Source organism: Drosophila rhopaloa, unplaced genomic scaffold (assembly GCF_018152115.1).
Source record: "Drosophila rhopaloa isolate 14029-0021.01 unplaced genomic scaffold, ASM1815211v1 contig_167, whole genome shotgun sequence".
NCBI lineage: Eukaryota > Metazoa > Arthropoda > Insecta > Diptera > Drosophilidae > Drosophila > Drosophila rhopaloa.
In genome coordinates this window covers 8,080,988-8,094,686 of record NW_025335047.1, presented here as the reverse complement: position 1 = coordinate 8,094,686, position 13,699 = coordinate 8,080,988, and the positions used below count along the sequence as shown (strand labels likewise).

General features: G+C 38.3%; 1 protein-coding gene across 1 annotated transcript in view; it reads left to right on the top strand.

Annotated features, from left to right (window-relative positions):
* Nucleotides 1–13,699, top strand: part of LOC108050729 — a 35,972-nt gene that overhangs the window by 6,894 nt on the left and 15,379 nt on the right. Inside the window, 3 exon segments of the mRNA XM_044458432.1 lie at nt 12,541–12,779; nt 12,920–13,101; nt 13,262–13,485. Of these exon segments, the coding sequence (XP_044314367.1) occupies nt 12,541–12,779; nt 12,920–13,101; nt 13,262–13,485 (645 nt within the window).

The window sequence follows — 13,699 nt, the reverse complement described above, 5'->3', positions numbered from 1 at the left end:
ACTTACAAAAATGGTCAAAAATACACGTAAAAAATTAATGCAGATTTAAATGGAACACAAGTCTAGACTACCACTTTGAAACGATTAAGTTGCAAATAACACCAAGCCAATTAGTCACTGTATACAAACACGAAAACAAAATAACTACAAAAAGGGTCAAAAAAGACAACGTAAAGAAAATAATGCAGATTTTAGAAGGATCCAAGTCTTGAGGAGCCACTTGATCGGATAAGTTGCAAAGTAGGACACGAAGTCCAATAGTCACTAACAAGACAGAAAATAAAAAACTAACAAAAGCCAAAATATCAACGTTAAATTAAAATTTTAATGCAGATTTTAAGAAAATCAAAAGTCTTAGAGGTATACACTTTGGAATCGGATTAAGTTTGGCAAGAGACCAAGTCCAATTAGTCCGTATGTAAACACGAAAAAAAAAACAACAAAAATGGCAAAAATTGACAACGTTAAATTAAAAATTAAGCAGATTTTAGAGAACCAACCACAAGCTTAGAGGTATGCCACTAAAATCGGATATATTGGTAAAGTAGGAACAGAGCCAATGCACCTGGCAACTAGAAACTAAAATAACCAACAAAAAAAAAAGCGGTCAACCAAAACAAACTTAACACTTTTAGAGAACCAACCACAAGTCTTAGAGGACCACTTTGAAATCGGATTATATTGTAAAGTAGGAATCAGAGTCCAATTTAGTCACCAACAAGACATCGGAAAATAAAAAACTAACAGAAAAGGGTCAAAAATTTGATCAACGTTAAATAAAATTTGAATCAGATTTTAGAAATGGAATCACAAGTCTTTAGAGGTAGCCACTGAATCGGATTAAGTTGCAAAGTAGACACGAAGTCCAATTTAGTCACTGTATACAAGACATCGGAAAATTAAAAAACTAACATGAAAAATTAATCAGATATTAAATGGACACAAGTCTTAGAGCATGCCACTTAAACGGATAAGTTGCAAAGTAGGACACGAAGTCCAATTTGAGTCACTGTATACAAACACAAAATAAAAAACTACAAAAAGGCAAAAATACAACGTTAAAAAAATTAACAGATTTAAGAAGGAACACAAGTCTTAGAGCATGTCACTTAAATCGGATTAAGTTGGCAAAGTAGGACACAAGTCCAATTAGTCACGTATTACAAACACGAAAATAAAAAACTAACAAAAGGCAAAAATATCAACGTAAAAAAATTTAAACAATTTAAAGGAACACAAGCTTAGAGGAGCCACTATGGATAGTAAAGTAGGACACAAGTCCAATTGAGTCACGAAACACGGAAAATAAAAAACAACAAAAAGGGTCAAAAACAACGAATAAAATGACAATTTAAGAATCAACACAGTCTAGAGAGCCACTTAACGGATTAAGTTTCAAATTATACTACAACCAATTTCCACTATTGTAAGACATCGGAAACTTAGAAATAACTAACATGAAAATGGGTCAAAAATTTGATCAACGTTAAATTGAAAATTTTGAATGCAGATTTTTAGAGAATGGAATCACAAGTCTTTAGAGGTATGCCACTTTGGAATCGGATTAAGTTTGGCAAAGTTATGGACTATCGAAGTCCAATTTTGAGTCACTGTATTACAAGACATCGGAAACTTAGAAATAACTAACATGAAAATGGGTCAAAAATTTGATCAACGTTAAATTGAAAATTTTGAATGCAGATTTTTAGAGAATCGAATCACAAGTCTTTAGAGGTATGCCACTTTGGAATCGGATTAAGTTTGGCAAAGTTATGGACTATCGAAGTCCAATTTTGAGTCACTGTATTACAAGACATCGGAAAATTAGAAATAACTAACATGAAAATGGGTCAAAAAGTTGGTCAACGTTAAATTGAAAATTTTAAATGCAGATTTTTAGAGAATGGAATCACAAGTCTTTAGAGGTATGCCACTTTGAAATCGGATTAAGTTTGGCAAAGTTATGGACTATCGAAGTCCAATTTTGAGTCACTGTATTACAAGACATCGGAAAATTAGAAATAACTAACATGAAAATGGGTCAAAAATTTGATCAACGTTAAATTGAAAATTTTGAATGCAGATTTTTAGAGAATGGAATCACAAGTCTTTAGAGGTATGCCACTTTGGAATTGGATTAAGTTTGGCAAAGTTATGGACTATCGAAGTCCAATTTTGAGTCACTGTATTACAAGACATCGGAAAATTAGAAATAACTTACATGAAAATGGGTCAAAAATTTGATCAACGTTAAATTGAAAATTTTGAATGCAGATTTTTAGAGAATCGAATCACAAGTCTTTAGAGGTATGCCACTTTGAAATCGGATTAAGTTTGTCAAAGTTATGGACTATCGAAGTCCAATTTTGAGTCACTGTATTACAAGACAACTGAAAGTTAGAAATAACTAACATTAAAATGGGTCAGAAATTTGATCAACGTTAAATTTAAAATTTTGAATGCAGATTTTTAGAGAATGGAATCACAAGTCTTAAGAGGGATGACACCTTAAATTTGGTAAAGTTACGAATTCTAAAAGTTTAATTGTGGGATCGGAATTTTTTTAATGCCAAAAACGCATCTGCAAAATTTAGAACGTATTAAACATTTTTATTTAAACCTTTTATTTGATTATTATTATGCCTTCTTGAATCTCTACATTAAACATTTTCCTTAACATGTATTATGTTTCAAACTTAAAATTTTCGAAATCCCATAAGTAATTAAAAACTAAGTAGAGTTGTCCACGCTCTAGAAAACAAGGCTTGGGTGCATCAATATCTTTTTGTTTTGGGTTTCGGGATGCCCTTTATAGCGCTGCATGTCCAGAACACGACATAAACATGACAAACTCGTTCACGCCCCGAGCTCACTTGACACCAAATCAAGCCGAGCTGTCCGGGTTGGTCCTCCTCCGTGGCATTCCTAATGATCATGATCGGCCCACGAAACTACTGTGAAAGTGGACTGAATGAGATGCATTTGAGGGCGCACACACAAACACGCATTGGCAATTTCCCAGAACGCCAACGCATTTATCATACGAACTCGAACCCGAACGATTAGTCCGGGAGCCAGCGAACTGGAGCAATCCACTTAAGGTTGTCCCCAACCGAAGACGAAAACCCAACCCAAACAAACAACCGGGCGGGGCCAAGATCTTGTTCTGGGGTTAGTCTTCTATCTGGTAGCCCACCTAAATTCGGCAAAGTGCGATCTTTTCCCTGGGAAAATACTAGTAATATCTAGAGTATCCATTAGATATCCAGCGAGGGTGGCGGAGGTCATCCGTCAATTTGTGTGGCGAGCAGTCATAATGGAGCTGGAAATAAATAACAAATCAAATGTCGGGCACCATCTAATTAGTCAGATTTTTGTGGCCTGTATCCGTATCTGAAACTGTGTTTGTGTTTTTGTTTTTGTATCTGCAACTCACCCTTCTCCCTGCATTTCTTTCCTTTTTTGTTAGTCTTATTTATGTCTGTTGACTAGAACAAATAATCGGGCAGCTGATATGGGAAATGGCGCAATTAAAATACAAAACACAAACTCCCCGAGATGCGGCGAAAAAAGAGAGAGATATGTTGAGCCCGTCGTGGTCCGATGCCCGCATCTATAAAGTATTCTTATAAATAGTTTTTGTCCCCGCTGTCTATGTAAATCATTCATTAAATCTGCATTGAATTTCGTCCATTCATTCAGCTTATTTGCGCTTTTTAATTGCACTCATTGAGAGTGGAGTGCTGGCTGTGGCTGTTTACATTCTCTTTAGGGCGATTTATATGATCACTCATTCAAGTCCCTATTCATTCAGTATTGGCAGACCTAGGGAGACTGGAAAATGTTTTATATTCCTCAGTGTATTAACTATATTGTTGTTAGAAATTAAAATTTTGGTTTAAATATTACAAAGTTATCCTTTTGTTTTCTGTGTTTAACGAAAAGATCACCTTTAAATTAATTTGAAAATAAATTTTATAAAACGAATCATCATATGTTAAAAAGCAATAATTTTAAGCACAAGATGTTTAAAAAACAAATATTATTAATGGTGCACAAAGATTTTTAAATTTTGCGTTTCAGTACTCTTATTTTCCTAAAAACCATTTTCAGCTGATCATTTTTCATACTGCACATTCCTATTTTGTTTACCTACGTCATCAAACTTGACGCAAGCAAGTAATTGAAAAACCATACACAAATAATATATTTTGCGAATTTTACAATAATATTGAGTCACCCAATGGATGATGCATACCTTGTTCTGTTGTAAAGCAGGCGCACCTAAAATATCAATTATACTCTGCGTAAATATTTACGCAAATTAATTTTCACTTGTCCGCGGAATCGCCTTTTGTTTTGCCAACATTCCTCGCAACTTGTCTGGCAACTTGTGGCAGTCGAAGATAAAGAAATCTATTAAGTCCGCCGGTCAGACATCGGCAAAAGTGGACCAGAGACCCAATTGGACGCTCCATGGTGTCTCTCATTGCCGGCGAGAACGTCATACCATTCAATACATATATTGTTTACGCAAATTCCCATGTCATGTGCTTAATTGTGAATATCAGCAGCTGGATGGGGGAATTCGTTGAGTATTTTATGGCTCAATTTCTTCCGCGAATCACTTGTGAGCTGGCCAACTTATGGGATTCCACTCACCAGCTGAAAATGCAGCCAGACAATCCCCTCTAAAAATACCTCAGAAGACGCATTAGATGTCGCCAGACATATTCATCTGCTACAAATGATTCTTCATAATTGAATTACATGGCCAGAGACAAGAGCGTAAAAATTTTAATTACACACCTCATAATCATGCTCCCAAACAGGAGCGTTGAGTGCAGAGGAGCTGATCTGAGTGGGAGTTGGGTTGCTGATGGAAATGGGAAAAGTTGTCTAGGGCCTCGGTTGGTGGATGGACAGACATGGTCCTCGGCTGAGTGCGAGTCCAGGAATTTTGATCAAATTTCGTGGGGGAAACCCAAAGATGCATGTCGAGACTTTGTGCAAAACGCGTGGGTCTATTTAGACCAAGTCCCCTGTAATACATCCCTAATTCCAAACAGTGCAACGCAAATTTATGTCGACAGCTTTCAGGAAGTACTGCACTTTATTATGAGGAGAACAAGTTCAAGTATTCTAAAGTCTTAGAAGGCGCCATAATCATCTCAGTAAATAATATATCTTATAATAAGGGATTTAATTTCTTTTATATTCCAAATTAAATATGTTTTAGTCAAGGTTCTAGGAAAAGCTTATAATATATTTAGCTAAATATAACTTATTTCTAAAATATCCATAAATTTTAATTCAATTTTGTTTCAATTAAAATCCCCAATCAACTACCTTATAAAAAGTCCTATATGATTAAAGTAAGACCCAACGAATCCTATCAGAGTTTCCTCAACTAAAATCCAAGTGAGTGTCGCAGGCCTCTTGAAGATCTCCTATTACAAGTGCAGTCACAGCTAAATAAATCAAAATTTGACTTTCCTTGGGGCTGACTAAAAAAGAGAAAGAAACGATGCTAAGTGCAAAGCGTTACAAGATCAACAACATCATTATAAACGTCATCGGAGACAGTCTAGTAAATTTAAAGAACCGAAGCTGGGGGATCGGTAGAATAGGAGAGTGGAATGCGATGGCGTAATTAATGCGCCACTGATCCTCTGGGGTATGCCAATTGACATTTAACATCAACCTGTGGCTAGCTTCACTCCAGCAACCACAATGGACCCCATAAAGTTGTGTAATCTCCCAGAGATTCGTTCACCCCGACTTGGATGCCTTGGAGCAACTGCGCAGAAAGATTCCCTGAATAAATCGCTTCCTTCTCCGCCTGCAGGCGAAGTAGGTAAAAAACTACAAAGACACGTGCTCCAAGGGGGAGCAGGGGATGCAAATGGTACAGAGACTTGACACGGGGATATTACACGAAAAAAAATTATCATTAAATATTTAAAAAAATAATTTGAAGTCTACATAAAGTAGTTTTCAAAATATAAGAGCTTGAAACCTAAGCATTTAAACCAATAAGGTAATTTTCAATTAATATAAGTATTCAAAATATTCTGAAGAATACTTTCCATTATTATCATTTAATTATAATAAAAAAAAGGATAATAAATAAATTCATGTATGATTCAAACAGAACTTAAAATTTGTATTGGAGAAAACCATAATTTTCTTTGTTTTTTCCACTTTTTAATATATTTCTTTCAAACATAATTCAAAATAAAGTGTGCTACAAATATGTAGTAAACTAGAAAATGATGTATTAAATAAATGTAAATGCGAATATTAATTATGTTTTAAAAAAGCAATATTTCCAATCTGTATTTGTAAGTTTTCTCCTAGTGTAGACTTCGACTTTTCTTTTTTTGGCTCGGGGTTTTTCGTTTTTTCACGGAAGACAACGTTGTCATGTGCTCGGTGCGAGTTTCCATTAAGAAAATAATTAAACATTTGCCGTTGTCCAAAGCCCGAGATGTTCGAAAACTGACGGGTCCCGACTTTGGCATCGAATTGAAATCTGTTGAACAGATGTGGCCGCCGTTTCAGTTGTTGTTGCTGCGGCCATAGCTCGGGGATTTATGAACGAGGAGCGCATTTTATGCATTCCCAAACACCTTTCGGGACAGGGCTTATAAATAGCATTCGGTATTTGGCAACAATGGGTTAAAAGTCCGCCGCCCTCCGGCATTTCGATCATGTCAACCGCAACAGCGACAAATACAAGACATGCTGGCCATAAAACCAAGATCATAAAAGTGTTTATTTGATTTCTGATTGCATCTCCAACACCTCAAGTAGCACTCCCTTCGCAGGTAGTGGCAGAAATCGTCCCATCCTCACCTTTCTCCCTCTGCTTTCACTTCCTGATCACATCCCCTTCCCTCTGATTTTCGAGGGCCTCTGTTTTGATAATGTCCCTTTTGTCTTCGGCATTTCCGTTGTGGATTTTTCTCGAGTGGCTATTAAGCATGGAGTGCACGTGCCCGATTCCCGAACCTTTCATGGCCAACCATCGAATTTTGTTTTGGAATTTTTAATTACTAATCCTTGGGCGCATCCTTCGTTTCGCAAGTTGTTTGTCCCTCGAGAAGGCTGCTTCTCAATTTTCATGCCACTTTACTTCCGTTGGGAGAACGTCTCGCCTTTGGTCTGAATCCGTGGGCGGAACTCTTCACAACTATTTTATGGACTTTTGTTATTTTTTGGTAGTTGTCTGACATGGGGTTGGGAAGGGGAAAAAAACTAAAATAACACTTTGGCATATGAGTTTTATTGGTTTTTAAAGCAGGCGATTTGAGCCAGAGACCATTTTATGATCTCTACAAACATAAAACAAACAGCAGACAAATTTCCAAAAATTTTAGTTTTAAAATAATTTAAAATTAAATGAGTAAAGAATAAAAATGTATAAAAAATGAGTGTTAAACAAAACTGGGATTCCCAAAAAAAGAGTATTTGGGTAAAGTGCTGACTTACATAATTGTATGAAGCCGAGTAAAAAGTTTAACATTTTTTAGATTCTTGAAATATACGTCTAAATAAATTTCTGCGTTATTTAATTGTTTAATAATGATTGTTCTGCTAAACAATTATTGAAACATTTTTTGTGCCCAAGTAATATACCAGATTTATCAAGCCATAATTAATGCCTCAAAGATGAAAGGGCATTCTTTAATAATTCCTAAAAAATACGCTGTGGAAATGCATTTCCGAGAAATCGCTCGCGAGCACCTGCCACAAAACGGGCATGAATAATTTTTCATAACATAATAATAACAATAATAATTATGGGCCCCCCTGCTGACTTCGCGTCGCCCCATGTTGCCAAACTTCCGGGCAGACATCCATTTCCCCTGCATTTCCCTTTTTCCCCCTGAAAATGGGTGCGTTTTGGTTTCCCTGCCTGCTGCTGCTCCCTCTTTGGGGTTAAATCATAAAAACTGGAAAATAATAAACAAAAAGATTCAATTGAACGTGAAGGAAAACTCGTAGTGCACATAAATGATTCAAATTTTGTGTACCATGAGAGGGTCGTAGGCGGTAGGATGGTATGACTACGTAGAATTAGAATGAAAATGTCTGGGTAAATAGGAGCAAGCTATGGCAGCGAAATAAATTCAACAAAATAAATAAAAGCAATGCACGCAATATTCCTGCAAGTGGCAAACAAATGTTGGCCCTTTCATATACAGTATGTGTATAATTATATATCTGCATAAAATGGGGTGTGCCAGTGAGGAAGGTCTTGTCTGGACAGCCGATGGCAAGACAATTTACGACAACAATATGGCAAATCAAAAATTCACAATTACGCATTTCCCCCACTCACTAGTTTTTCCAACGCTCTTTCTGTCTTCCTGTTTGGCCAAAGACCTTCCTGGTCGGATTTCCAATCGATTGCTGCTTTTTTATGGCTGTATATTTGTTCAGGCCATTTAGAGCTGTCTTTCCAATTGGTTTTATTGCCCTGTAATTACTTGTTCAATATTGTCTTTGATCAAGACGGAACTTACAGGGAATTAAGGTAGTATAAATAAATTCAGTACTTCCATATGTGGTAAATAATAACATGTTTTTAGATGTTTTGAGACGGGTAGTTCCTGATAATAAGTTTTATGAAACAAGTTCTGTTTTTTTTGCTCTGTGAAAACATTCGTTAACTAAAACATAAGTTTTGTAATTTGAAACTATTCTGATTTATTTTTCTTGTAGATAAAATGTATACTTTATTTTTTTATTTTTCTTACAGTTTCAAAACAAAAGTTTTGACCCATATATATTCTAGAAAAATTTTTTCTATAAAATTGTTCCTAAAATCATATCACATAAATACTTTACACATTAAAAATTCTATTGATTCTGTGACACCGAGAGATTTTTCAAACCAATCTGAACAAAATGTGTATGTATGTATGTTTATAAGAATTTAAATAGCATATTTTCCTTTATTGGACTTTGCCAAAACTGACCCCACAGAACAACAATCACAAAAGGATACATATTGATCTACTGGCAGTGTGTAGGAGTAATTAACCTGTCAACGCCGTGGAACAATCAGCGAGAGTGCAACGTATGGAGTCCAATCCAGAAAGGGAAACAGGCACAAAGCCGGGCTGCAATGCTGCACTCTGTAACTAACTAGACAAAGCCGCCTGACTATGGAGCGTCTACAGATTTACGACTCGACAGTTGAATCCACTTCCCTGCCCGCCCCTCTGCGTCCACGGAACACGTGGAGCGTGCTGGCGAAGACAAGCATTTGACATTTATGTGCAGGCAAATGCATTTCCCCAAGTACTCGCACAAGGCTATCGGCTGCAAGTACCCAAGTGCGGTTCAAGATCATTTGCATCCACCAGCAGCCAAACAAATACGGTGGCACTGGGAGAAATAATCAGGAATAGACACGGAGTCAGCCTTACCTCTTTAAGATAGGTGCTATTTTCAAATATTAAAAAGTCCTTGTTACCCAAAGTCGTTGTTTATTTTTCAAAATTCCAAAATCAAAAAATTTGTTAAATATTCTTTATTTCTTTGGAAACATATTTTTTGAGGCATTATCTTAAAAAACATAGTTTTAAATATCATTACGGCTTATCTATTAAAGGCTAAATAAATAAGATTTTGCAAGGTAATTTTCCCAGTGTACTGTTGCCGAGTCACTTGCTCTGCAGAGAGCCACTCAAAGATCAACCCTCGCTGGCAGACTCTCGCCTTTACGGACTACAAAATGTGCAATTTCTCCTCGGGTCCCGACTTTTACGATTTTTCCATAGGTTCCAATGTGCCGGGCATCTGTCTGGTCGGGGTTAGTTGGCCCAGTATCCGATGGTAGGCCTATTCCCGTTTCTAGACCCTGTCCACTTAGGAATTCCACGGACAGACCACATGGAGTCGCTCGCAGTTTGCCACTTCAGTTTTTCTAGCTGCTCTGGAGAAAAGTGAAAATGTGTTCCCTTAGCACAATTGTTGCTCTCCTTTAGCTGCAATTTTTAATGTGCCTTTCCCGATGGGTGTTTTTTTTTTTTGCCTTTGATGCTCTCGAGTTTCCCCTTAATGTGCCTGGAATATGTCGCCTGGCCATAGCTCTTATTATGGCCTTCTATTTTCGGCCCATCATTGATGACAATTTTCATGTTTGCAGCAAAGCCGAGGGGAAAAATGTTGCAAATATTCTGGGACAATAGAAAAAAGGCAGAAGAAATATCAAAACAAGTATACAATGCAAAAACAAAACAACATAAATTAAGGGTTTTTAAATCTATAGATATAACATAAAATAAGTAAACAAACATCTTACTTGCATGGCAAAAATGTACATACCATAAATGTCTAAAAATCCTAATTCCACTTTTACGTGAATTTATAATAATTATGTCAATATCTTTAAAATCTCCCACCATAACAAACCGGCAGCACTACTTTTCTTGATGAATGTAGCACAACTGCTTCTTTTTCATCAATCTTCTGAATTCATTTTGTTTGGTATTATTAATTTCTGTTTTTTTCCCATGGCATATCAAAAGAATAACTCTCCCACCGCACGGCGAATGTGAGTTCTCAGGGTGCCTCCCGAAAAACCGTCTCATAAATGTTTCCTGACACAGAACATCATCGGATCGACGACGAACCCAACCACAGACAACACTCGGCTGACAAACTCAAACTTTGACACTGATAGGACACGGGGAATACTAAACCGGGAGCTCACCTCAGATGTTGTATGTTATATGTATGTTATGGGCATGGGTCTTCGTTTTGGTCTTGGTCTTGGGTCTTCTATTTTTGCTATCGGAACTCATCAAATATGCACGACGAGACCAAGACAAAACGTACGCACACGGATGGAAAATGGGAAAGGGACTCGAAATCATGGACTCAGAACGCTGGCGATGATAATTTGATCATGCGAAAAGCGCACGCAAAAGAAAAACATGCGCAGGTACAACAACAAAGTTGTTGCAGCCGAGGAAAAGTGAGTTTTCCTGATCGCCGTTCGGTTGAAGGGGAAAGGGGGGTGGGGAAAGGGGGCCTACGGAGTGGGTGATGGCAATATGGCAACCATATTTAAACACTGATCCCGTATGCGAGTGTGCGTGCGCGGGAGGAAGCGAGAGGGGGCGAGAGTGCGAGGGAGAGGCAGAATGTTTTTATGCTGCTGCTGATGCATGCACTGCAAACAAAGTTCCAAGCAATATGTTGTTATTCTGCAAATTTGTATAATGGATGTAGGCAATGATAGATTTCCGTAATTCAGAAAAAATATTCACAAAAATTAGAAAAGTTTTCTATTATTTTGGATAGTCCTATTCTTGGTTCAGATATAATTTAAACAGACTTAAAATGGGTTTTGAGAATAACAAAATAAAAAAAATACACGCCATTTTTCAAAACAACTCCAATTTTCTAAAATTCACAATCTTTTTAGCTACAAATGTTGATAATATTTAAATTCTTTCAAAAATGAACTGTGTGTTTTAAAAAGTTGTAATTTTTTTTTTCTTAAATCCTATAAGAGTCTTAAGTACCCTATTCTGCCACACTAATATTGAAATATATTTCTCACTGTGCACTGCACGTTGATGGAATGGATGAAGAAGCGAGCGTATGGTAAATAAAAACCAAAACATGAGGAGGGATTCTCTGCGCCGGCAGAGGCGGCGGCAGCGGCAGAGGCAGAGGCAGCGGCGGTGGCGGTGGCAGAGGAGAATGCAGACGGAGCGGAGTGGTGTTTTGTTCTCGTTGAAGTTTTAGAATTTATTCCGTTTCGGGATGTCAATGCAGACGCACGCGCTGCGCGAACTCAAGTGAAGTGAAACCCCAAGTCGGCCAAACACGAAACTGCATTACCGCCCGAATTTGAATTCAACTTGAATTTATTTATCGCGTTTATCAACTGAAAATTGTGTTCTTTGCCTGCCATTTTTGGCATTCATCGCTGTGTCTTCTGTTTTTGGATTTTTGAATTCGCGCCCCCGTGCGCAACTTTTGGCGCGTGCGCATGCGCAGCCAGTGAAAGTGCAAATGCATCGCAAATCAGAGCTCTGAATTGCTAGAGACTCTGCAAATCACATATTAACTAAGGAAAAAATTACTGCATACAGGATCTCAAGATGTTTGTCACTGTGGATAACACAAACACCTTTTTCTCAGGTAAAATTTGGGGCCTAGGGAAATTAGAGAAATTATATTCCAGTTCGAGCTTAAATTTGTAGAGATTTTTGTAACTTTTTCCGTAAAATATGACGCAAGTCTAATTTTATTCGAAATGTATATTTTTAAGATTTGAGATTTTATAAGATACCAATAAACATTTTTGGTAGATGTCTATTGGTTTGGCAAATTGAAAAACAGTTAAATCCAATTAAAATTTTTTCTTTATGATTTGTGTATTTTGTGTTCTACGAAAATTGATAACCACTTGTATTTATTGCACTGCGCAGTTTACTTAAATGAAGTATTGTGGAAGCTAAAATCAGAAAACTAATTCTTTTCCCAATTTATTCTGATTTGTTTCCCCAGACAACCCCTATTATTTTTGCAATGACACCAAGTCGCCGCGCACGCCGGACTCTCAGTCGTCCAGTCGTGGATTTTCGATCTTCAAGCGGCGGAACTCCAAAGGCAGCAGTCCCCGTCCGGTGGTGGTGAACAATCCGGAACAGATGCGCCTGATCACATCCGCCAATCTGGACACAACGGCCACCATGGCTTTGGGCAGTCCGCGCGGCAGCTTCAACTCCCTCGGCGGCTTCTCGCAAGTGAGTAGAGTAGAAGATTAATGGAGCATAGATTCCGCTCCGATTTCCGAATACTGATTCTGATTTATCTGCTGAATCTGCCACTTCCTGTGTGGAGTGCCCTTCTAATGCGCCGCCCTCTTCCGTTTTGCGTTTTTCAGCACTCGTTTGAGATGCAACCGATGCACATGTACCGCCAGCGATCATCCAATTCGCACTCGGAGTTCCGGGAACGCCTGGGTTCCTGCAACGAGACGCACAGCTCCCAGTGTCCCGGTGGTGGAGGATCATCGGGAGCTGGGGATCACGACGAGGTCTTCAATCCGCTGACATCGCCAACAAGGTGAGCAATCCCCAGAATCGAAGTCGGAATGGGAATGGGAATGGGGTGATGACAGGATGCGATTGCAGCTGTTGACAGTTTCGAACCGCCCTCTTTTCCGCCTGTGCTAATCGTTGGCCTTTTCTTGTCTACCCCCTCCTCTTTTCCGCCCAATCTTCAGTAGCAAATCCCATCGCCATCACACCCTGCCAAGTGGCGGAGCACGTCGCCATTCCTTGGGAAACTGGGCCCAACATCAGCAGCAACAGCAGCATCACCAGCAGCAACAGCAAAACTCTGGAGCAATGGGACCGGGATCTCCGGATGAGGTGCCCAGCATGATGGCGCCCCGCCCACCGCTCCTCTCGCCCAACAAATTCCGCGGCACTTCTCATCGACGAAGAGGTGAGTTGACGTTGACACTTCCACATCGCATCTGCTCAGTATGCCAGGGGGCAGTCGCAAATTCCTATGCTAATCTGGGTTCAATAAATAGACAAAATGTATGTAAATGGTAATCGTTTAGCAAAGTTTCTTCATCAAGAAAACTCCAAGTGAATAGGTAAATTTATACATTGTGGTTAGCTCTAGGTTTAAAATGTTAATAGACAACTAGTAG